The sequence below is a fragment of the Delphinus delphis genome, chromosome 3 (assembly GCF_949987515.2).
Source record: "Delphinus delphis chromosome 3, mDelDel1.2, whole genome shotgun sequence".
NCBI classification, from domain to species: domain Eukaryota; kingdom Metazoa; phylum Chordata; class Mammalia; order Artiodactyla; family Delphinidae; genus Delphinus; species Delphinus delphis.
Window position 1 is genome coordinate 70418859 of NC_082685.1, and position 22788 is coordinate 70441646.

The following is a 22788-nucleotide window of genomic DNA, read 5'->3' on the forward strand; positions in this document are numbered from 1 at the left end:
TATTTGTGACACACACGCTCTTACTCAGTTTAGAAGTGTTAGTGGGACACTTGGCATGAGACGTTGACCTATCCATCGTGATACTCTGTGAGAAGTGGCTTCTGGAACTGATGATCCTAGTTGTCCCATTTATGACTAGACTTCTGGATAAAAGAACCCAAGTTTTTGGGATCGCTTGATTCATTTCTAGCTCCCAACCAAATGTATTTGAGAATCATAATTTCATCTCATTCACTGGCTTAAGCCAGTGAAAATTAAGGTAAAATATCCTGGTTTTCAAGATTAAAAATATGACCCAAAACACATTGCAGTTACACAGGATGCTTAAGATTCCTCTACTGGAATAGAGAGGTATAATTGATCAACAGTGTTGTTATTTCAAAAAACTTGACTTGTGTGTAAGCTCTGTGCAGGGAGGGATCTTGGCTGTCTTGGTTATCGTTATGTTAGTGCCAAGCTGTCATAATAAAGAGATGTTCAATAAATATTTATTGAGTTTTTAAAGTCATGACTGCTTAAGTTAGAATTGAAGTGTACCTCCTGTGTCTCTTTGTGGGTTATGACTCCTGATTTTTGATGGGAAAGCTAAGCATAGTAGTATATTAATTTTTTTTTCTTTTTCCCTCATTCAGAAATGAATCTATGCGCTTACTCCTTATTCCTGTACTTCTTCCTGCTTCCCTTTTTCCCTTCCTTCCTGATCTTTTCCAGCACCCCCCATCTCATCCCTTTTCCCTCTCCCTGGTAACATTCATTGGAGTCCACCGGTGAACCTAAGTGAGCTATTGAAAGGACCAACATTTCCCATTAACCCAGAGCAGGGGCCAGCAAACTTTTTCTGTAAAGGGCGCATAGTACCTGTTTTAACCATGTGGGCCCAGATGCAAAATCATGGATAATATGTGGGTCCTTACATGATGAGGGAAGGAAACAATCTCTACAGATTTTTTTTTAATTGATGAAAATTAAAATCTAATGATAGTAATTGAGTACAATTCGTTTGTAATACAGGTCTACTCATGAGAAGAATGGAATTCTCTTTTTATGGGGGAGGTGATAACATTTCACTTCATATGGGTTCAGAGTTAGTGGTTGTCATCATTAAATTGATTGTAACATTTCATTTTTAAAAAACATGCTTAGCTTGTGGGCGGTACAAAAAATTGGCAGTGGGCCAGATTTGGCCCCGTGGCCTTTGTTTGCTGCCCCTTGAACTAAAGATATCCCAGGCAGGGTACACTGTTCCTGATATTCTTCCTCTGTAAAGGATCGTTGCCCGGAGACTGGCAAGGCAGGGTGTTCACATTGGGGGAACTGGGACTTGCAGGCTGGGAGCAGGAATGTAGGCAACGAGGGGACGTGTTTTTAAAGGTACCAGAGTAGGTACTGTGACCTCAACAGACACGCCGCCTGCTCTCTTTCTGCCCCATCAGTGTTGGAGCCTGCAGGGTTCTGGCCCTTCTCTTTGTACTTTTCACATTTCCCCTGAGCCATCTCGTCCTCTCTGCTGGCTTCACCACTTTCTCTCTGCCAGTGACTCCTCTCTACTCTAGATAATTCTCTGGAGCTCCACACCGTTCTGTCCATCCGCGTGATAGACATCGCCCCTCCACCCTCCGCCCATCCTTCCCATCCCAGGGAGTGACGCCCTGAGCCCCTGGAACAGAAACCTGGAACTGGTCCTCGAGCCTCCCCGCTTCCCCACCTCGCAGAGCATGGCCTCTCCCCCGACCCTCTCCACGGCCGCACCCTCTTCCGTGGGTGACTCTAGTAGCTTCCTAACTGTCCTCCTTTCCTCCAGTTTCAACCCCCTCACACAGCTTCCTTTTTACCACAGAAACTGTCCATCCTCCCATGCCCCCACTTTCATATGCTCACCGCTCTCTGCTAACTTGGCACTCACCCCCCAAATTCTTATCCTGACCTGGGCTCTTCACGAGCTGTCTGTTTCTCCATCCTTAATGTTCCATCTTTTTCCTGACCCCCTAAGCCCCTTAACCGACTGTGCCGTCCAGCATGGCTCAGCTCTGCCCACACCTCCCGCCCTTCCCCAGGCTCAGTCCTGCAGTTCCTTCAGATCCACCTTGAACAATTCCTGCCCCACCCCTTGGTGCTCCCACAGTGCCCTGGGCCTGACTGACCACCGCAGCCCTGACCCTACACTGCTCTGCAGCCACTGTTGGTCCCCCCAGCATCCTCAGGGCCCCCTAGGGCTCACGGAGCAATGCTTGGTACGTGGTGGCACTTGGCCACCAAGATGAGTGAACGACTTCCCCACTGGTGAGGGGGCTTTAATCAGCAGCCCTTGTAAAGAGGAGGACACAGGGTCAATACACCATCTCCCATCACACACACTAGGTCCCACGCAGTAACACGTTGGCTTGTTGATTTCAGGACCTCTGCACAAGGAGTTGAAATAGTCTCAATCACGTGCCTTCTCCCTTCTGCATTAGCATTTGTTTCCTTTTATTCTAAAGTGGAATGGCTTAGCATCTTTTTTATTAAAAACTAGTTTTTAAAAGAATTATGAAAGTAGTACATACTCATGTTAAAATTCATGCAAGCACAGAAGGCTATAAAATGAAAATCGATCCCTCCCCATTGCCCCGCATTTTTTTATACGGATTAAGTTTCTAGAAGGATGCGTAAGAAACTGTTAGAAGAGAGGATCTCCCTTGGAGAATGACCTGTTGACTTTTAAAGTCTGACTTTTCCTTCTGTTCTCGGGAGGGAAAACAGAATTCTGGGCCTGTGGGCAGCTTTTTTGTCGGGGTTTGGGAGAGTTCTGTGAGAAGAGAACTTTAAAAGTTTCAGTAATGGTACAAAGCTTGGTAGAGGGCATGGCAGCCCTCACTGGGATAGCCTGTGGTCTCTTCTTTTGCTCCTGACCTTGTGAGGTAGCTTACCTCTTAAGACTTTAGTTTCCTTAGTTTATAAAATCAGATGAGAAAGCCCACTCTTGCCTTTCGGTAGAGCTGAAATAAGAATGAACGTAAAAAAAACAAAAAAAATCCAAAAAAGGATAAAAAAAAAAGAATGAATGTGAGTGTCTCCAGGGTGTCCTTGAAGACAGGTATGGAGGTGGCTGGGGGAGCTTCGTGATTTTCTTTCGTTTTGTAATCGTCCATCTCTGTGATGAACTATGGAGAGCTTTACTTAGTTGTTCGACATGAAATTAAAATTTCAAAGCTTGCGTTAAGAGAGTGATGGCTGTTTTGAATCCGTGTTTGGAAGTTATGGAAGGATGAGGGATAAGATGTTGATGATGCAAGCTGAACATCTTAGACCTGAATTTATGTGAGCAGCGTTTAGGTTTTGCAGGGAGGGAATGGTACCAAGATGGTATGCTGGGCAGGATGTCACAGCTGCCTCCTTCCGTGGCTAGCCCACCCTGCTGTGGAAAGCGGGGCTTTGACCCTTTCCGAAGTGCAGTCTTAGTTCCCATAAGGCGCGACTCAGGCACTTCCTTGTTTGAACTTGTTATGACCAGCATGTATTGTGTCCATAATTTAAGTGTCGAAAATGTTCCTTTTAGGTGGTTGCAGGTGAGATTTCTCTACTATAAAGAAAAGAAGTGCTGTTAGTTGAGAGGATTAGGAATAAGGTGATTTTTCTTTTTTTCCCCAAACAGCCTTCTCTTTCGTTCTTTTCCCTTCCTTTTTCCCTTCTTTAAATCATATCTGTGTCCAGAGATGGTTGAGGATGATAGGCCTCCAACCTTTCCCTAATTTCAAGGGGAAATTGGGGTCGTGCAAAGACAGGCAGTACACTGATGGCCAGTATCTACGAAGATACCCAGTAGTCAGGGATTTTGAAATTGATTTCCTTGCTGATACAGGTGCACCCACGTGAAGCAAAATGCAGAGTTAAAAATTCAGAGTTTTACCTCTGGGCCTCCTTTTTTTTTTAAAAGTTTCACTGTTAGGATTGGGGGCCAGATCTAATTGAAAGAAATGGGATTTGTGTGGAACTCTTCAGGAGTTTAACTTTATACAAAGTAAAGAGACTTGTGAAAAGGATTAATCCAAGAAGACAGACTTTTTAAAATAGCTTTTACCATTGCCTCCTTTGTGTGTGTGTGCGTGTGTGTTTAAGTGTCTTTGGAAATAGGCAGGATGTGACGAAATCAGAGAACCCTTACGAACAAGATAGGAAAACACTGATCCTTTCCTGCTGTTTAAAACATGCCCAGCTTGCTGAACAGTGGAAGATGTCACCGACACTTTTAAAACAGGTGAAGGATCTGTCGCTCAGCAATAGGACAGATTCTTTTTTTTTTTTGCAAAGAACACAAATGAGGCTAAGTATGTGACAACTGCTGTGGAAAGTGCCCGAGGCTGCGTCCCCATGTCCCCTCCACCTCCACTGGAAGCGCTTTCCTGTGGAACTCAGCACAGCTGATGGAGGGCCTTCTAGGGGAGAATTTGGTTTGGCTTCAAAACAGCAAATCAAAGAACTTAAGACACTGAGTCTGGAGTAGTTGAATTACACTGTCTTTCCATACTCAGTACCTTCTCTTTTGCTTTGAAAAATTGTCATGGCTAGAGAATGAAGTTAAGGATCGTCACTGTGGTTTAACATATATTTTACACCTGTGGCTGGCCCGTGTGTGCCTCTGCCTTGTGACCTGCACGTATGGAGTCACTTCTGGAGTGACACGCTAATAGTCAGGGACCTTCCCTTGACCACCCCCCGCAAGCAGCGCCACAGAGACCCTGGGCTGGCATTCTGCGACTTCAGCATGGCTGAGGTCCTGGTTGGAAAGAAAGCATCCGTCTTGGCCCCCTGGGCCAGAGCCCTGTTTCAGCCCCAGGCTGAGTCCTACCCGTTCAACGGAGAAGCTCTTAAAAGCACTTGAACAGCTAAAAAGTACTTTGGCTTTTTATTTGGGGCGGTCTCTGGTCTTTATACCTGGGGATGAGAAAATGAAAATAATGGTATGATTCCCAGTCATTGTACCTAGCTGTTGCTTTTGGAGTCGGATGATTTAAAACAATAACAACAGCAAAACAAAACCTGAAGCAGCCGCATAGCACAGGGAGATCAGCTGGGTGCTTTGTGACCACCTAGAGAGGTGGGATAGGGAGGGTGGGAGGGAGACGCAAGAGGGAGGGGTTATCGGGATATATGTATATGTATAGCTGATGCATTTTGTTATACAGCAGAAACTAACACACCATTGGAAAGCAATTATACTCCAATAAAGATGTGTAAAAGCAAAACAAAACAAAACCTGAGCTTTGGTTTCCGTGAGGTTTTTAGTTGAGGTTTCTGGAGGGATGGCAGTATTTGCTTGGACACGACGAGGTGCACCATTCTGAACTAGGTGTTGAGAAAAGTGAGCAGATGCGTGCCTTCTAACATGCAGAAAAGGGTCAGAAATTACCTGGGGAGGTAGGTTTCAAACATCTTGTGTTCTCTTTTACAATGAGAAGAGTTTCTTTTGTCGTTTGACCAATGTGGGTTCAAATTCTGGCTCAGCCACTGACCCTAAGTTACCTTTTAAGTTTAAGTTTCTTATTCCTCATCTGTAAAGTACTTTCAGTCATAGCCTGTGAGGACTGAATGGGACAATGCCCAGTATAATCCCTCCTGTGTTATATGTGTTAAACAGTAGCTACTGATGTCATTAGTGGTTTTACAAGAAAGCCCATGGACTTGGAAATCAGAGAGGTTTGGCCTTGAATTTCAGCTTTTTGGGTAAGTTGCCCATCCTCCGAGATCTTCAATTTCTGCTTCTATAAAATGGGGACATAATGAGTGTCAAAGGAGATAGACAACATATGGGGGCCTGGTGCACCGTCGGCCCTTAGTAAGAGTTTGCCCCTGTTGTGTGGCGGCAAGTTGTAGAGCATGCGTTGCCCTGATCACAGTTCTAGACGGAAAAGTCTTCACTACATGTAGGAAAGATAGACTTAGGAATGACAGAAATACAATTGTTGCAGTTGTGTCTGACAGGGATGGAAATTTACCCTTGACGAATCCTTTTAGGGAAAAGATGGGTGCTTAAGGAAACCATTTTTTTTAACATCTTTATTGGGGTATAATTGCTTTACAATGGTGTGTTAGTTTCTGCTTTATAACAAAGTGAATCAGTTATACATATACATATGTTCCCATATCTCTTCCCTCTTGCGTCTCCCGCCCTCCCATCCTCCCTATCCCACCCCTCCAGGCAGTTACAAAGCACCGAGCTGATCTCCCTGTGCCACGCGGCTGCTTCCCACTAGCTATCTACCTTACGTTTGTTAGTGTGTATATGTCCGTGACAGGAATAAAGACACAGACCTACTGGAGAACGGAGTTGAGGATATGGAGAGGGGGAAGGGTGAGCTGTGACAGGGCGAGAGAGAGTCAAGGAAACCATTTTTTAAGCTCCCTTGCTCTACTCATGAAGCAGTGATGTCAGGCAGAAAGGGTAGTTAAAATGCAAAGTGATGGACTGTGCCAGTGGTCACCTTTAAAGAGCTGTGATTTCCCCTACACGAAGTGCAGTCTCTGTCTGATGCTTTTTAAATTAAAGAGGTGACTGTGGGCAATCTCATAAAACAGCCAAATACCAGGATATGGAGAAAATGTGAGCATTAAGTAATTGTGCCCTGGCGCGCTCATAGAAGGTAAAAATATTGACTCGGAGCAAAATAATAAAACACCACTCCCGCTCTGGTTGTTGGTGACCTGAGAATCCCAGGATTGAGGGGTTAAGAGCAAGATGAGCATGGAGATTTGTGGCAACAGATGGCAGAAACCTGGGCAGGCTCCCCAATGGGAGTTCAGACCTGCCACGGGGTGTGGGAGGGAATCTTTCCTTGAGGCTTGCCCGTCTCCAGGCTGTGAACTTCCTTCCCCTCTGCCTGGCAGCGCTAGCCCTCCCCGCAGCAGAGCCACCTGACTGTCCCTTTGTTGGGTCTGAGCGGAGCCGGAGTGCCCTGCCGACCCCTCCTCACTTGCTGTCAGTTTGTGGGTCCTGGAAACCCATCAGCGGCTGCCACAGTCCGTGCTCGCGTGATGCAAAGCTGCTGCCACTCACGCTCCAGCTTTGCAGCCTTCCTTGCTCATCGGCACTCAGGAAGCTCTTGAAATAAGGTGAACAGAGAAAATATTGCCAGAATCTCTCTGCAGATTTCTTCCCCCCAGTCCTCTGATTACACACCCTAAGTGCCGCTATCTGTGTAAATAACCTCTTCTTCCCCGCCTCCCTCTCCCCTCTCTGCTCCCCTACTCCCATACTCTTAGGCTCTCTCGAGTGATAAATAGCCGGGCTACTGCTCAGCGTGCACCAACACCTGGGAATAATCATGCAAAAATAACAGTGAGAGACTGCCGCGCGTCTGTTCTTGACATTAACTTTCCTCAGTTTGACAGGCTGCCACCACCAGCTGTTAGACTTATGGGTCTTTCTTTTTTTTTTTTTTCCCACTGGAGATGGCTGCTTTCCTGCTTTCCTCTTTTGGGCTCTAGCTGGTTCCATCAGTGTCCCGTCAAGATAACAGAAAAGAGCTCTGACAAAGGAACGATCGCTAAAACGGGCCAGTTCTCTCTTCTGCTCTTTTATTCCATTTATTGGTATTATTTGACTAATAATTCCCCACCAGTGTTTAAATGGAATATCTGATGATTACTATTTTAGGGTACTTCCCTCCAGAAAGGTAGTTATAACTGCCTCTCTTGAATTGCCTTTGAACGTAGCAAATCCTAGCATTTGGCTTTCAAAGGGCCAAACCACCTATTGTTTTCTTTTCAGTTCAGGTCTCAAGTATATTTGTAATAATAATAATCATATTGACAATGGCAATAGCTTTTATTTATTGAGGGCTGTTCCGTACTGGGCCCTGGGCTAATGTTGTTGGAATGATCTCAGGTAGTAGTCACCTTAGCAGCCAAGTGTTATTTACATCTTACAGATGAAGCCACTGAGTCCCAGACAGATCAAGCACCTTGCCAAGGGTTCTTAAAGGTTGAGATGGATTCCGTATCCAGAGACTGATCCCTGCCCCGCACTGTCTTCCACATGCTGTTTCTTGTGCTCAGGCCACCATGGACAGCCCCTTGGATGAGATTCTGCAGCGACACTTGTAATTTTGCTGGATCTGTATGTTGATTACTGCTACAGTCTTGCCCACTCGTTTCGCTAGCGGCGCCTGACACACAGCAGGTGTGTTAGTAATTATTTATTGGGTGGACATGTGATCGAGTTGAGGTGAATAAAAGGAGACTTTGGGGAGGGCAGGGCACCAAAAAAGAGGTACAGCTAGAGACGAGTAGAAGGAGACTTTCTAGAAGTGTAGGACTCATCAGGGCCTGCTATAAAGTGGGGTTGGATTAAGCCGGTGAACGGCTGCCAGATGCCAGTGTGTGAAAGGAGCAGTATTTCCTCAGGCTGAGCTTCTCGGGGTTAAGCCCTTTTTCTTATACTTTTAACACACTTTAACCGCCCTTAACCATGCATTTGGAGAGGATTATAGATTTATGTTAAACATAGTAGGATATAAAAAGGAGCTTTGTAAAAGTGGATGCAGGGTTAGAGAACTGTAATATCAGACCAGGGACTTTCTTTTTTCTTTTTCAAAGTCATTGTTTACTGAGCTAAGCACTGGGCATGAATCATCTCATTGCCGTCTTCACCACGACGCTGTGCAGGTTATTGTTACTCTTATTCCCATATCTTAGGTCCAGACACTGAGCCTTAGAGTAGCCAGGTCATTTGCTCAGGGTCCCATGCAAGCAAGTACCACCAAGGTCAGGATTTGAATCCATCACAACCCGAGGTTTATCACTACCCAAGTCCAAGTGTATGTTGCTTCCTCCCCGGACTCTCTCATGGGAACTGTTGCTGCTCTCTGTCTTAAGGAGCCTCATTGGGTGAAGAAATTACGTTTCAGTGTATGATCAGTGAGTGACTGAGAAATCAGGGTGCAGTGGAGTTGACCTTTTGTATAAGGCAACGGTAACTGTTGAAGATCTTTCAAAATCCTGCGTTACGTATGGTGTCACGTGACTGTGTATTAGCTACCATGAGATACACAAGAGAACCAAAACCTTTTTGAGGGGAACTTCTCCCACTGGGGGTGTTAGCTGGTAGGAAGAAATGGCCACACTCTGAATTATTTCCCTTTCGCCTCTCTTGTCTCTAGTGTTAGTGTACGTTGAACCCGTTCTGTGAAGGTCCTGCTTGGAGGATGCGGCTCTTTTATGCTCACCTGGGCTGCCCCTAGAGATGCTTGATTGCCCTTGCACACACTAACAGATATGGGCCACGGTTTTGTCTACAATGAGTAAGTTGGGTTAGATGACCTTCTACCGCCAACGTTCTGTGGTTGTCTCGGAAAAGCTGGAAACGCCAACTCACTGCTTGTGCCTGGGTAGGTCACTGCAGGCTGAGGGAAGCTCAGGCCTGTCAGCTGATGCCACGAGGAAGGTGGGCCCAGCATAGCATGTGAGCCAATTATTATGTTACGAGATAGTGGAAATTCAGACTTTTCCCTAATTTTTTGTGTTGGTCAACAAATGAAAAGGTTTTTAAAAGTAGCATACCTGCCAAATAAAACCTGCCTCTGGGAGTAGCTATCATTCCCCACCCCTTTTCCAGTTGGTGAGCACTGGGGAAGAGGGACCCCCAGTAGACCACGTGGGAGGTCTTTGTTCTCCACTCTAAATCTTGAAATCTCAAGGGAGAAAAGTTCCCTTTTCTACTCTCACTGACGATGATGATGATGGGTACCTGTGGGAATGGGAGTTTTGAGCTACATGGAGGAAGTGAGTACAGTGGAAAAACTAAGAGAAATTCACTTGTGCAAGTCAAAGAGTTGAACCTTTAAAACTATATTACCTATTGAGTTCTCCTATCAAGTTTAAGAGTTTTAGACTGTTACCACATTGGGGGGCTGTTTATGGTTAAGTTCATATTTACAGTCAAACTTCTCTGAATCTTACTTTTCTCATTTTAAAACAAGCATGCACAGGGCTCCAAGGTCCCTTCTTTACATGTCATCAGCTGAACGGTTTTCATTGCATTTGAATTGTGTTAATGGAAATAAGTACAGTTAACTTGCTGGTGGGTCCAGGATACCATGGCCTCTCCCATCAAGCTTCTAGATTCTTCAGCAGCTTCATCTTTGAAATTACACAAATATCCCAAATAAGTATGTGAGTGTATCTCTATACAAATATATTCATAAGCAGAGTTATACTGAAATAGGGCTTTGGTCTAGAAATTCTGTTGTGAGAGGATTCGTCATCACTATTAGAAGGCCAAAGAATACATTTTCCAGTTGAGGACCATGGGCCTCGGTGAGGTTAAATGACTCTCCCAAGTCACAAGCTTAATTAATGTGGGAGGTGGGGCCAAAGTCCCGGTGTCAGCACACCCTGTCCCTATAACTTCTGTTGCACGTGTCGCCCCAGGGTGTCCTGAAATTCAAAATTAGAGAGTTGATACCGAGGCTCCTCACCTCATTTATTTTATTCCATTTTCTTGTGTATCTAACTGAAGCTATATTTGTTCTCTTGGAATTCATGTACGCTGTCGATCAAGGATATAAAGGATATCTTGAGAATATTGTTCCATTTTGTCTTTTCAGTTTACATGTGTAGCACCAAATTACAGTTGACAACTAACTATACAGATTAAGAGGTTGTTGGGAATCATGCTCAAAAAAAATGTGCAGTGTAGTGGTTTATAATTTTCCTTGGTCTTTTTTTTTTCTTTTTTAAATTCTAGAAAGTGATTTCAATCTCACGTAATTTTTTAGTTGTAATAAAGACTACAAGGTTGCATCGGCTTCCCCTGTCCTCCTTAAATTTTCTTCCTCAGAACCCCTTCCTTCATTTGTCAGCTCAGTTTTAAAATAGGAACTATCAGTGTGAACTTTGATCCATGTTAAACTGCATTTATACAAAAGCATAAATCACCAGATCTGGGGTTTGGGGCTGTTAAATGCTTTCCTTTCTTGGGCTCTGTGATCAAGAAGGAAGAACAATAAAAAGCATGGGGCAAAAGGAGTTTTATGGCAGCTTTGAGAGCAGGAAATTAAGTTTCTTTAGTGTGCAGTTGGATGAGGGGCTGTTCTATTGCATCTTGGATCACTCGGGCATGTGAACGTTGCTGTATCATTTTAGTGAAATGCAAACTGTAGAAATAGTTCCTACAGTCATATGAACAAGGAGCCCACACAGATGACTGCTTCAGCTGTTTATCTAGGAGCACACTTCCTCATATGACTTCTTGAAATACACTCTTTTTGTGTGTGTGGGGTTTTTTTTTTGACGAACAAAGACTATATAATATTATGTCTGTAGCCAAATGTTGATTTCTTACAAACGTTTACTGAGAATATATAAACAGACTAAGAGGGCATTTTACCAGAACAACCTTCTCTGTGTCCTTTTTACATATCTAATTTGTTAGCCCAACTGATAAAACACATACGGTATCATCTCTTGTGTGTAGGTGGTGTCTCTGTGCAGCCTGAGGACATAGGTGATGTGGAATCCTGGCGCAGACGTGCTGTGTGTTTGGCTCTTTCACGTTTGATAACCTGTCAGCAGGGCCAAAGCTATTCCGTAGCAGTCACAACAATGGTTAAAATGGGCGGAAGGAATGAATGAGTCTGTTGACCGTCTACCTACTTAGTACATGCATAGTCTTTGGTTTTATTATGGCCTGACTCCTAAACTTTTTGTGGTGAAGGACCCCTTTGCTTGCTCTCCTCAGGATCGGGGTGCAAAGGAGTTATTGTACCACAAGATCTTGTTTTGGCTGTCTCTTTTCAGACATAGGGCTGCTGAGTCTTGGTTCAAACTCATCAGGAATCTTTGTTGAACCACTAAAAGATTTGTGCATTGGAGAAACTCAGATTCTGTCAAGCACACGTATTTATTTCTCCATTTATATGAATTCTGCCAAACTTTGCAGTAGAACACTTAGTTAAAAGTTGATGCTTAATACATGCTAATAATATCCAGTTTCTGTGTTTCAGTGTGTGTAATCAAATTGATGTATTCTATATATTTGGCAGAGTAGTTAATCTACTTTAGTAGTGATTTAATTCATTATGGTTTATAAAATACTTTGCAAACAATTTTAGTCCATCTCCTGTACTTGAATGGCCAGTGATGCCTATCTGGGTATTTATTAGAGTTTCTCCTTTGGAAAATATTGCAGTGTTGAAAATACGATTTCACGACAAGTGGGAAATAGTCTTCCTTTGGCAAAGCATATTTCATTCACATCTGTGGAGGCCGAGGGTTGTTAATTGGTGAATTTAGAAGGACCTTGAAGGCCTGTCTATAGCACAGGAAGCTAGAGCTCCAGTGTTTACCTTGTGTCATGAAAAACGAAAATGCTTATTTCTATTCTGCTTTGTATTTTGGCACCATTAAAACACTCAAAGCGTATTATAATTGCAAATGGAATTTGGAATGGTGATGTATTCTGGAAGTGATGTAAACAGATTGCATTGAAAAGAGCTCCGAGCATGCAGCACCACTGCAGTAAGCCTGTCTGTCTTTCAGGTTGACCCCCTGTTTACAGTGCCAGCACCACCGCCGCCGATTTCCAGCAGTCTCACGCCTCAGATTCTGCCCTCCTACTTTTCCCCATCTTCATCCAATATTGCAGCACCGGTTGAACAGCTTTTGGTTCGGACTCGTTCCGTGGGTGTCAATACGTGTGAAGTTGGAGTAGTGACAGAGCCAGAGTGTCTTGGGCCCTGTGAACCCGGGACCAGTGTGAATTTGGAAGGGATCGTGTGGCATGAAACAGAAGAAGGTAAATACAATTTATTTTTCATCTATTTTCCCATGCCCTCTTCCTCATGATGTATGTGTGTCCCACCTGTAAGGGGAATTTGCTGTGTGGTGTTCAGAGAGGACAGAAAAGTGGTTTCTATGCTCTCTCGATTTTTGTTGAAATAAGAGCTATGTTTCTCTCTTTGTTCATGGCTGCTCTTACATTCACGAGCAATATGGTGTCCCTCAAAGTGGTTTTCCGCTTTAAGCACTAACTTGGAAGGCCTGTGAGAAGCAGGGTGAAGGTTAGTTACCCTTTCTCCTAGGAGGTGTCATGGAAATCAGAATGGGACATAGATCTCAAGTTCATTTCCTTCTTGGTTTGCTAACAGATCTGTCTCCGTGTGGGTGTCGTCGTGTTGTTGAGGCTTATATTTTCCCTTCTGAATCGACACAGGATTCCTGCATTTAGCAGGGGCCCTTGCTGTCATGTGACTGTGGCTGGTTGTGCTGAGAGCTAATGAAGCCGAGGTCAAAGACTTAAGCCCCATTTGAGCCAGTCAGTTCTTTTCTGTGCCTGGAAACATAGCACCTTCCCGGCCCTTAACCCAGCAAGCCCTCTGGCAAGTGCTATTCATTAGTCACAAGAGAACCCAAGGTGCAAGAGAAATGGATCAGGGTGAATGTCTCATTGCTATTGGAAATACACATCAGGTGTATGTCGTACTGACAGTGGATCCAGACCGTGGTTGGCCACATCTCACATCTCATATGATCATCAAGTAGAGCGTGTTTCAGATGGCCAGTGTCCTTGACAGAGGCCAACAGATAATTACAAACTGAATATCAAGGAGAGAGCTGCATTGCTCCACGGGGGAGTGAGTAGAGGAGAGCACATAAGAAAGAAGCATGCCCCAGGGTACACCAGGGGACCAAAGGAAAATAAAAAACACAGGGGAAACATTTTTTCCTCTGAGCTGGATTGGTCAAGGATAAGGAGATGACTGTTGTCAATATCATGGTCTTTCGGGACAGGAGTTCAGAGCAAGGATAAGGGTAATAAGGATCTGAGACACAAAATCATCGTTTAGGTTCCTCTGTATCAAGGGGAAAAATTGAGGGCTGAAACTCAAAGGAGAGGACGTAAAATATATGCTAAAGAGGCTGAGTTGATGGGAAAGGAGAATATATTGGGGGTAATTGTTGGGGAAGAAATAGTTGGGAGAAAATAGTTAAGAACAGTGACAAACTAGGGAATGAGAATAAAAATGAAGACTGAAAATCAGGTGACAGGTGTAAGCATAGTGGTCAGAAGCCAGAAAACAGCCCAAGCTGTTTCAAGATAGGAAAAAAAAAACTTAAGGGGAAAATATTTGAATTCTACATATTACATTGAATGTACTCTTCTTGTAGGATGGATTTGGTAATTAGATTTAAAATTTTTGTGGATAGCATCATTAAGGAAATAGCAAGATTGAATTATGTAAGAAGAGACCAGAGAAAGGGAATGAAAGCAGTAGATACGGGGAGCTCTCTTATTTGCTTAAATAGAACTGAGCAACAGTTAAAATTTACTCTTGGTTTTAGAAATTTGGGGGGTTTTGGGGCTCCTCCCTCTTTGTACTTTTAACTGGAAAGCCATTTAAAACAGAACTACGCAACCACATTGAGAGGAATTGATGTCAGAGGAGCGGGAATTAAACCTCTCCTGTCTTGCTTGCCTGTTTAGACCCTGTTCAGTGGCAGGGGTCCATGCGGGGAGACGGCTTCTCCCTCATTGCCCGTGGGTTGTACACAGTGCATCTTCCCTTAGATTTTCCCTAGAGCAGAAGTGGTGGATAAGAGCTTCAGACTGGCATCTTGGAGAGAAAAGTATAGAAAAGGCATCAAGACATTAATAAGGTTAATTAGTAGAGGTGACTTTCAGGAACAAAAAGATTTGGAAAGAGTAAGGGTTCATTCCCATCAACTTAAAAATCAGATTTTCTTGTAACTTGGATAATTGACTCCTTAGGGTGGAACACTGTCTTCCCTTTCCTAGATATGACTTGGTGCCCATCTGTATAAGGCTTGCCATGATTCTATTTATTCCAGCGTGTGATAGGACAGGTTCCCGCGGTGTGACCTTCCTGCATGGTAGATGTTGTAAAATTAAATTAAAAATCCAGAAAGCTTGTCGCTCTGGAACAGCTATAAGGCTTGGGTTATTTTTCACTGTGCTTAGGAGTCTGCTGGGTTTTGCCTTTTAACCTTGGCCTCTAATAAAAGATGAGAATATTTAGGGGGGAAAAAAATCTGTGTTTAAAAACTATAGCAGTACATGAGTTGGTCAGTAATTCTGATACTCTGGGCATGTGCTTAAAGAGCTTTCATCGTCATTATTATTTAGGAGTGATGTACATAAGCCCTCCCCATTTTCTTCCTGTTCTCTGAAAATCCGTCTCCTAAGTCTGATGTAACTGCTCTGATCCACTGTGATCCGTGCATCCCTGTGGGTGGCTTCCCTTGATTCCTATGGCAGACCAGTTGCTGTAGAAGCTTTTGAGGCACAGCAGTGGAGCCCTCAGCAGCTCCAGCCTCCTTTGAATTGCCTCACATTTTCTAGGATTTGGAGTGTGTGGATATTTACTGTGGTGACAAGTAGGAGACGGAGCTGTTAATAGAGTTATTCTTGCTGAATAAACTAAACTTCTGACCCCCGTAGAATTTAAGAACTCGCCTTAGTAGAGGCCTGGGTCATTAGATGTGTGTTTAATGTGTAACCATTTTCAAGAGCATTCCGTTTGCATTTTTTTTCGGTACAGTGTGTTTAAAGCTCTTGTACCGATTTAAAAATTAAACCCACTTGACCATTAATTTTTCCCTTTTGGGAAAAACAAAGAGAGAAACAGAACAAACACATTTGGAGCCACTTATTTGGCAGAGCTAAAAAAAGATGGATTTGGGGGGAAGTGAAGGGAAAGTAAGCTGTGGCTGTTCCTAGTATAAGTTTTCCCTAACAGAGCATTTGTAAAACTGTCGGTTGCCTTTGACTAACGTCCTATAGATTGAGTTGAATAAAATCTCTTCCTTGGTATTTTCGTTTTGAAGATATTGTATAACTGGTAGTGTTTTTCACAGACCCAATTTATGTTCATTCACGCATATGCGAAGCTTTTGTGTGTGTGTGTGTGTGTGTGTGTGTGTGTGTGTGTGTGTGTGTGTGTTTCTTAAGATCCTAGAAGTCTTAAAAGCTCCTATCTGCAGTCTTTGGGGGAATATTGAGTGTACTTGTGATTTCGTTGGAAGGTGGTAGGAACAGCAGAACTGGAATACGAAATCCCCACTAGGTACCTAATTGTTTCTTATGCTTGGAATTCCTCATTTGAGGAGTGTTCTTTTAATGACACTGTCCCACTTGTATTACTGCCAGCCCATGAAGTCCTGGTTGCCTAAGAACCAAACTACGCTTCGGAATAAAGTGTTAGGAGAGAAGTTCCCTCTGGAAATAATTAGTGGGTTTCAGATCATGCTTAATAGTAGAGCAAAACTATTACTGCATTTGGATATATAGTTATTCTACTCTGATCTTTCTTCTTTAAGGTGAATGCATAGGAGCAATGACGTATTGTACAAAATTACTTGCAGATGTTAGAAGGAATTTCCTTAGCATTTCATTCCTGACATTTGGGACACACATGCCAGTGTATAGTTATTTGTTTGAAAATTTGCTCTTTTGGGGAGGGAAAAACAGAAAGAAAACATGGTGTATACAGCGATGTATGTGAATACCTATGTGTTGAACTTGGCTTTTTAGCTTTCGAGAATGTGTTTTCCTTTTGATTCTTGAATCCTATTTCTTACTGGTTTTTTTGTTGTTGTTGTTTTTTGCCCACCCCGAGAACATACTTGTTTTGGTTGGGTCCATTATTCATTGTTATGACTGTTGTTTACCACAGCTCTGCCATTCTGTCCTTAGGCAAAGCCACCGAAGAAAAGGAAGTGAGAGAAAGAAAATCGGTGTTTGCCAGTGATAGTGATGTCCTTTTAAACATCTGTAGGTTAGAGATGACTGGTTCTCCACTTTGTGCCTGTGAATCACCTGGAGAGCTTTTAAACCATGCGGATGCCCAGGCACCATTCCCAGGTATCTCCATGGTCTGGGCTGGCATCTTGGTCTGGTTTGGTGACCTGCCATTGGTGTTTTTTCATATGTCCCCAGGGGCTTCTAATGTGTAAGCAAGGATGAGAACCATTGTCTCAGGGGAAAGAGGGGATGTCCTGGCCCTTTGCAAGCTGCTCAACTTTTTCCCTTTAAGGAAGTCACATGTATTATTGTCTCATTTTCTCAGGTATGACATGGGCAGAGACACCTGCCATGTTTACCTTACAGGGTAGATAATGTCTGTCAAGATGCAGTGGTGTGACAGGTGAGCATAGCTGTTTAGTGACTGTGCTAATGAGAAAGAGGGTTCAGCTTTGATCCTGACCATGAATTCCACATAGGTTTTGAGGGGCTTAATGCACAACTGACTGGTGTACCGCTCGTCCTAATTTATTAGTACGGTGGGGTGGACCTTAGTTTGTTTCTCCAGTGAGCCAGACACTGTAACTTCGTCTCTGTGTGGTCTGCTGAGTTATTTTTGAAATAGTTCAGAAACCCAGAGTATTAAGGAAAGTTGATAAAAGTAGCAAATAAAAGATTGTACTCAGAAAACATTGAGAGTTTTCAGAGGGGTCGATGGGAGTGCAAATGATGACTTATGAGAAAACACCTAGCGTGAGAGGAAGAATGCTTGTTTATGTCAGGTCCTTCACCTGATGTTCTGTGTGTTTTCTGAGGAAAGAAAAGTGATCTTGAGAATTCATGTTTGGATTAGAGAAGTAAATGATTTTTAAACCATCAGAGATGTTCTTAAATTCTTCTGATTTTTCTGCATCTCCAAAGTCATAAAGAGGATAGTGTTTAACTGTGCAGTAGAGGGGGTTTCAAGCTAATTCGTTAAAAAGCAAATGATCGTACATAATTGACGACCGATCTAATATTTGGTATTGTTATTCCTATTCTGCAGTACTTACTTACCAATCTTTTTGAAAAGAGAACGTTCTTTTTAAATCTTGATTCAAGAGATTAAGTATTAATCCAAGCTTACTTTGTATTTTTAGTAACTGAGCATGGAGTTGGTGCAGTACTTTAATGATTGAAACACTACTGTTTGTTGAGACAGTTCCCAGTGATCTTATAAGTTCAGCTTTGACTCATAAGGGGAATAAGATGCCCACTTTCACTTCTGCATTTCATTACCTGCCATACCAGTGATGATTACAACTGTGCAGTGATGGGGAACTTTAAGATGGCTGGTGGGCAGGCTCCCTATCAGTACTGTGCTCAGTGGAGATAAACCAGCCCCTAGGATGTGAGTTTGCCAGGTGAACGTAGTTGTTTAATCACTGAGCTAATGAGAAAAAGGGTCCAGCCTTGATCCTCAGCATAAACTCCACAGAGGTTTTGAGGGGCTGAAAGAACTACTAGTTACTTCCACTCTGTGTATCGTGCTGGGCGCGCTTGCTCCCCCGTCACCTTCCCGGGCCATCTTGCAGTGGTGGTTGCTGATGGAAGTATGGATTGTTTCTTGAAATTCATCACCATTGGTGGAAGAGCAGCTCAAAGGATGCCCCTTCCACAGTGTACAAGTGCTACTCATTTTCACCTGCAAAACGCAGCCCAAATAGAAAATCAGATCCGTATGTTTGCTGGACCGTATGCCAGCTTAATTACCTCTGATTATTCTGTGTACAACGGTGAAAATTTTTTTAATAAACTAAAATTGGTTTGATGATGTATATTATAAACAACTACAAAGCTCGTATCACAATTTTTTTTTTAAAGAGTACTGAAACTAATGTTAGCAGCTTCATAGAAAAATACAGAAGGTAAAAATGGAGGCGAGGTCTTCACATAGTAGACGCTCAATAAAGATGTGTTGACTGAAGGAGACAGGAATGGAGGACGGAAGCATTGTCTGGGCCATTTTCCTGAGTTTTGCTTTATGGTTTCTTGGACCTGTTTTATGCTTTTCTGATGAGGTAACATGGCCAAAATCTGGATATGATGAGTGATTGTGCGTTGCTGGAAAGCCATAACACAGACAGTCACTTCACCTCTTGTTATTGTGAAAAATAACCTGCTATCAGGTAGGATTCAGCTTAATGTTTTTGGATCAAACATTTGTTCTTTTGTGTTATTTGTATATGTATTTTGGTGGTGACATTAGGTGTTAAGTAATGAAGTGGTAAGTTTCAAACTCACTGTATTAAAGGCATTTTGTTTCACCTTTTGGTTGGTTGATATTGCAGCTAAATATAGTCCTGTATGTGAATACAGAATGTAAAACATTTTAAACTAAACTTTCCTTCGAACTAAGGTATATATAGTGAAAGATTTAAGAAGTTGTCTTATAAGATTTGTGGCTGTGTGGTATTGTCCTGTGTGCTTGTTTATCTTTTCCCTGTAAAGGAGTTGGTAAAAAAATCTGAGTCTTAATATTATAGTGACTCAGAACTGAAGATACTATTTTCTAATTACAAAATTCACACAGTCTCATGGGTTGCAAAGAATAGCTGTTGGCCCATCTGGATTAAAATATGACTTAAAATATTCCATTGGGGCTTCCCTGGTGGCGCAGTGGTTGAGAGTCCGCCTGCCGATGCAGGGGACACGGGTTCGTGCCCCGGTCCGGGAAGATCCCACATGCCGCGGAGTGTCTGGGCCCGTGAGCCATGGCCGCTGAGCCTGCGCGTCCGGAGCCTGTGCTCCGCAACGGGAGAGGCCACAACAGTGAGAGGCCCGCGTACCGCAAAAAAATTTAAAAAAAAATTCCATTGACTTTTTTAAATACAATTTTTTATAGCAGTTTCTTGAGCTATAATTTACATAACATACAATCCATCTGTTTAAAGTGTAAAACTTGATGGCTTTTTAGTGTATTCAGAGTTGTGTAACCATCACTACAATTCTAGAACATTTTCTTTACACTCAAAGAAGCCCTGTATTCATTAGCAGTCACTACCACTTACCCCAGTTCCCCATTTTGTAGACTTTTACATCTTTGTCCTTTCCTGATTCTTTGTTGTTTTTATGTGTAAATATGCGTGTTTTATGGATAAGGGAAAAGCTTGTTGAGCACTTACTCTGTGCCAGGCACTGTGCTGGGCGTGCTTGCCGGGTAATTTCCTTGAGTCCTCAGGACAAAATCCAAAGTGAGCTCACTCTTATTATATTTTATTTTTTTAAAAAAATTTTTATTGGAGTATCGTTGATTTACAATGTTGTGTTATCATGTTTTAAAAGAGGAGACTTAGAAAGGGATTCACCTGTGCAAGGCAGCACACCTGGTGAGGGAATTTGAATCTATGGTGGTTGGACTTCTAGAGCCCTTGCTCTTCACACCTCCTCCTGGGTGTTCTGGATTTCTGTCACTGCTCGAAAGACCCTGTATGTCTCTCAAAGTGCTCTTTGGAGAGAGGGAGTAAAAAGTGATGTAATAGCTGGAGTTTTTATTTTTAAGTGTGGAATGCTAGGAAATTCTTTATAGGTCTAGCGTCTGATTTTGGCAGGAGTCATTGAATCAGCTTCAGCTGGGTTGCTGTGTACAAACCATCCCTTTCAGCCCCACTATGCTGTAAGCTTCCTTAGTGCACAAATCCCATCTGTTTTGTTCACTGTTGGATCCCCGGCGCCTGGCACAGAGTACGTATGCCATACATATTTGTTGAATGTTGAGTAAATTCGCAAAACAAAGGGATATGGTCTTGATACCTGTTTAAGTTTGAATAGTGTCGCTTTCTACTCAGGAATATGCTACTTTTAAATTAAGTTTGGCCTACACAATCTGGAAAACAGAGTTCCAGAAATCTACTTTGTCACTGATTTTTTTTTTAAAGCCATTATAAAATCTGACAATGTTTTTATTGTATTTCAACTTCCAACCTTGCTGTTATTAGACTTATTTCCACAAAAAAGGAGAAACAAAATATTTGGCGTGCTTCTTGCCTTCAATCATTTACATCCTCAGTCTGGTTTTAATTTTTTGATTATAAAAGAAATACATGGCCATTTTAAGACATTTGGGGGAAAGAAAGAAAAAAATCTATGATCTCACTATTCAGGCAAGTACTTCAATTTGATTTCTTTCTTAACTTTTTAAATATCTATTTAAAAAAATGTAATGGAGATCATTCAGTAGTATACTTTTGAATATTCCTTTCTCTCCTTTTAATCTTAACATTAAAAGATAAGCATTTCTGATGTTATTAAAATACTTTCTAAGACACATATTACATTGATATAAAAGTACATAAAATGGACGCAAAAAAATTTAAATTCCTCTCATGGCAGCTTTTTACATTGCCTTCAACTCCTTAGATAGCTGTCGGCACTGCGTCCTTGTGCATGAAGTTTTTGTATTGTTTTATGGACTTGCGATTATTACGCTAACATCAGTTTTCAAGAAGCAAAATTGCTGAACCCAGGACACAGGCGTTTTTAATGCACTGGAAGACATTAACCGCTTAACCGCTTTCCCAAAATGCTGAACCGGTTCACACTGCCCGGTGGAGTGCCCTCCTCCGTTACCTTTCCCAGCTGTGGCCTCAGTGACATTTTGATGACAAAAGGCATGAGGTTGTAAGTCAAATGCATAGCTTGCAGTGCCCATATCCAGGGTTCTGTCCTAGACAGAATGGGAATGGGACTTTCCCCTTGTAGTAAATATCAGAGTGGTCCAGCCTGAGAAGGCAGGTGTGCACGTGAAGTGACGTTCCCAAGAGAGCGTGCCGCCGGGGCTTTGCCTGGTGGAGGCCTTTGCTCTGGATGGAGGGAGCTTCAGATTTCATTCCTGCTTGTGTCTAGAATGACGTTACAGCTTTTTTTCCCCCCAGTGAAAGAAGTTAAAGAGACTTTTAGATCTGAGGAATTCAAACACCCAGGGGAGAAAATTAGCCTGTCAAGCATGCATTCTGAATTGGGAGGAATGTAAGTCACTTGTGTTTCTGTCTCTGCAAGCATCTTTCTTTTGGGTTCTTCTCCTTCAGAATAAGGACAGGCGAAGGACAGGATCTTTATAGGAAAACCTTTGCGCCGCATGATTTGTTGATAACGTGTAGTTTGTCACTTGCCATACGCCAGCGGTTTTCGGATTTTTCTGGGGCGCACCCCAGCCCTGCCCTGCCCCCAGCATTCCATTTCCTCTCATAGCCCCTTGTCTTGGCAGCCTCTGTGTATAGACACAGCAGGAGGAAGAACTATCCAGGTAGTTTTGAAAAGTAATACCTACCAGAGCATTCCCATATGGACCCAGGCCTTCTGTTTTCAGAGAAGTTTGGTTAATATTTCCCAGGCAAAAAGCAAACTAAGGTGTAGGGAGAAGGAATAACATAAATTGCAAAAAAGCTGTTCTCAGTGAAGTTGGGGGAATTAGGCTCATGGGCACGATTACAGAGTAACCAGCAAAGTCTGCTGGAGCGGCCCGGAGACCCAAGATGGGGGTGGATAAAAAGTGGTATGAGGAAAGACCCTTACTGCTCACTTGATAATTGCTTTTAACTTAATAGTAAACCGAGCCATCATGTACTCACCACACCCATATATATTCATTTCCTAATGATGCCTTCTGACTCAAATATATATTTGAGACACTTTCATAGTATTGCAGTCCTCGGGTGTTAGAAGTATGGCTGTTTCCTTTACATGGCACATGACACATTTGGCAGGCCTGAACAATTAAACAGTTTTGCCCCGGGAACTTTACATTGCTCTGCCAACACCATGTAATTAGCATCTCATTTATGTGGAAAACTCCTGTAATTAGCCCTATTATTCTTCTAGAGAAACTGGGGTCCAGACAGTCTAAATAAAGTGACTGTGTACCCTTTCTGGATTTCTAGATTCTACCTAAAATGATCAGCCTTGCCTAGTTTTAAGTCTGTGTTTGTTGATGTATGTGTGGATGAATATAACCAATTATTTTAAAAATATGCTAAAAGGCAAATAAACATTTGCTTGTCAGTTTGAGGTTTTGA

At 42.8% G+C, this 22788-nt stretch overlaps 1 protein-coding gene across 3 annotated transcripts in view; it reads left to right on the forward strand.

The window, feature by feature from the left end:
- Window positions 1-22788, forward strand: part of ZNF608 (zinc finger protein 608) — a 131064-nt gene that overhangs the window by 60273 nt on the left and 48003 nt on the right. For all 3 annotated transcript variants that reach the window (XM_060008936.1, XM_060008938.1, XM_060008937.1), the window contains one exon: window positions 12514-12769. In XM_060008936.1, the coding sequence (XP_059864919.1) occupies window positions 12514-12769 (256 nt within the window). The remainder of the gene's footprint in view (window positions 1-12513; window positions 12770-22788) is intronic.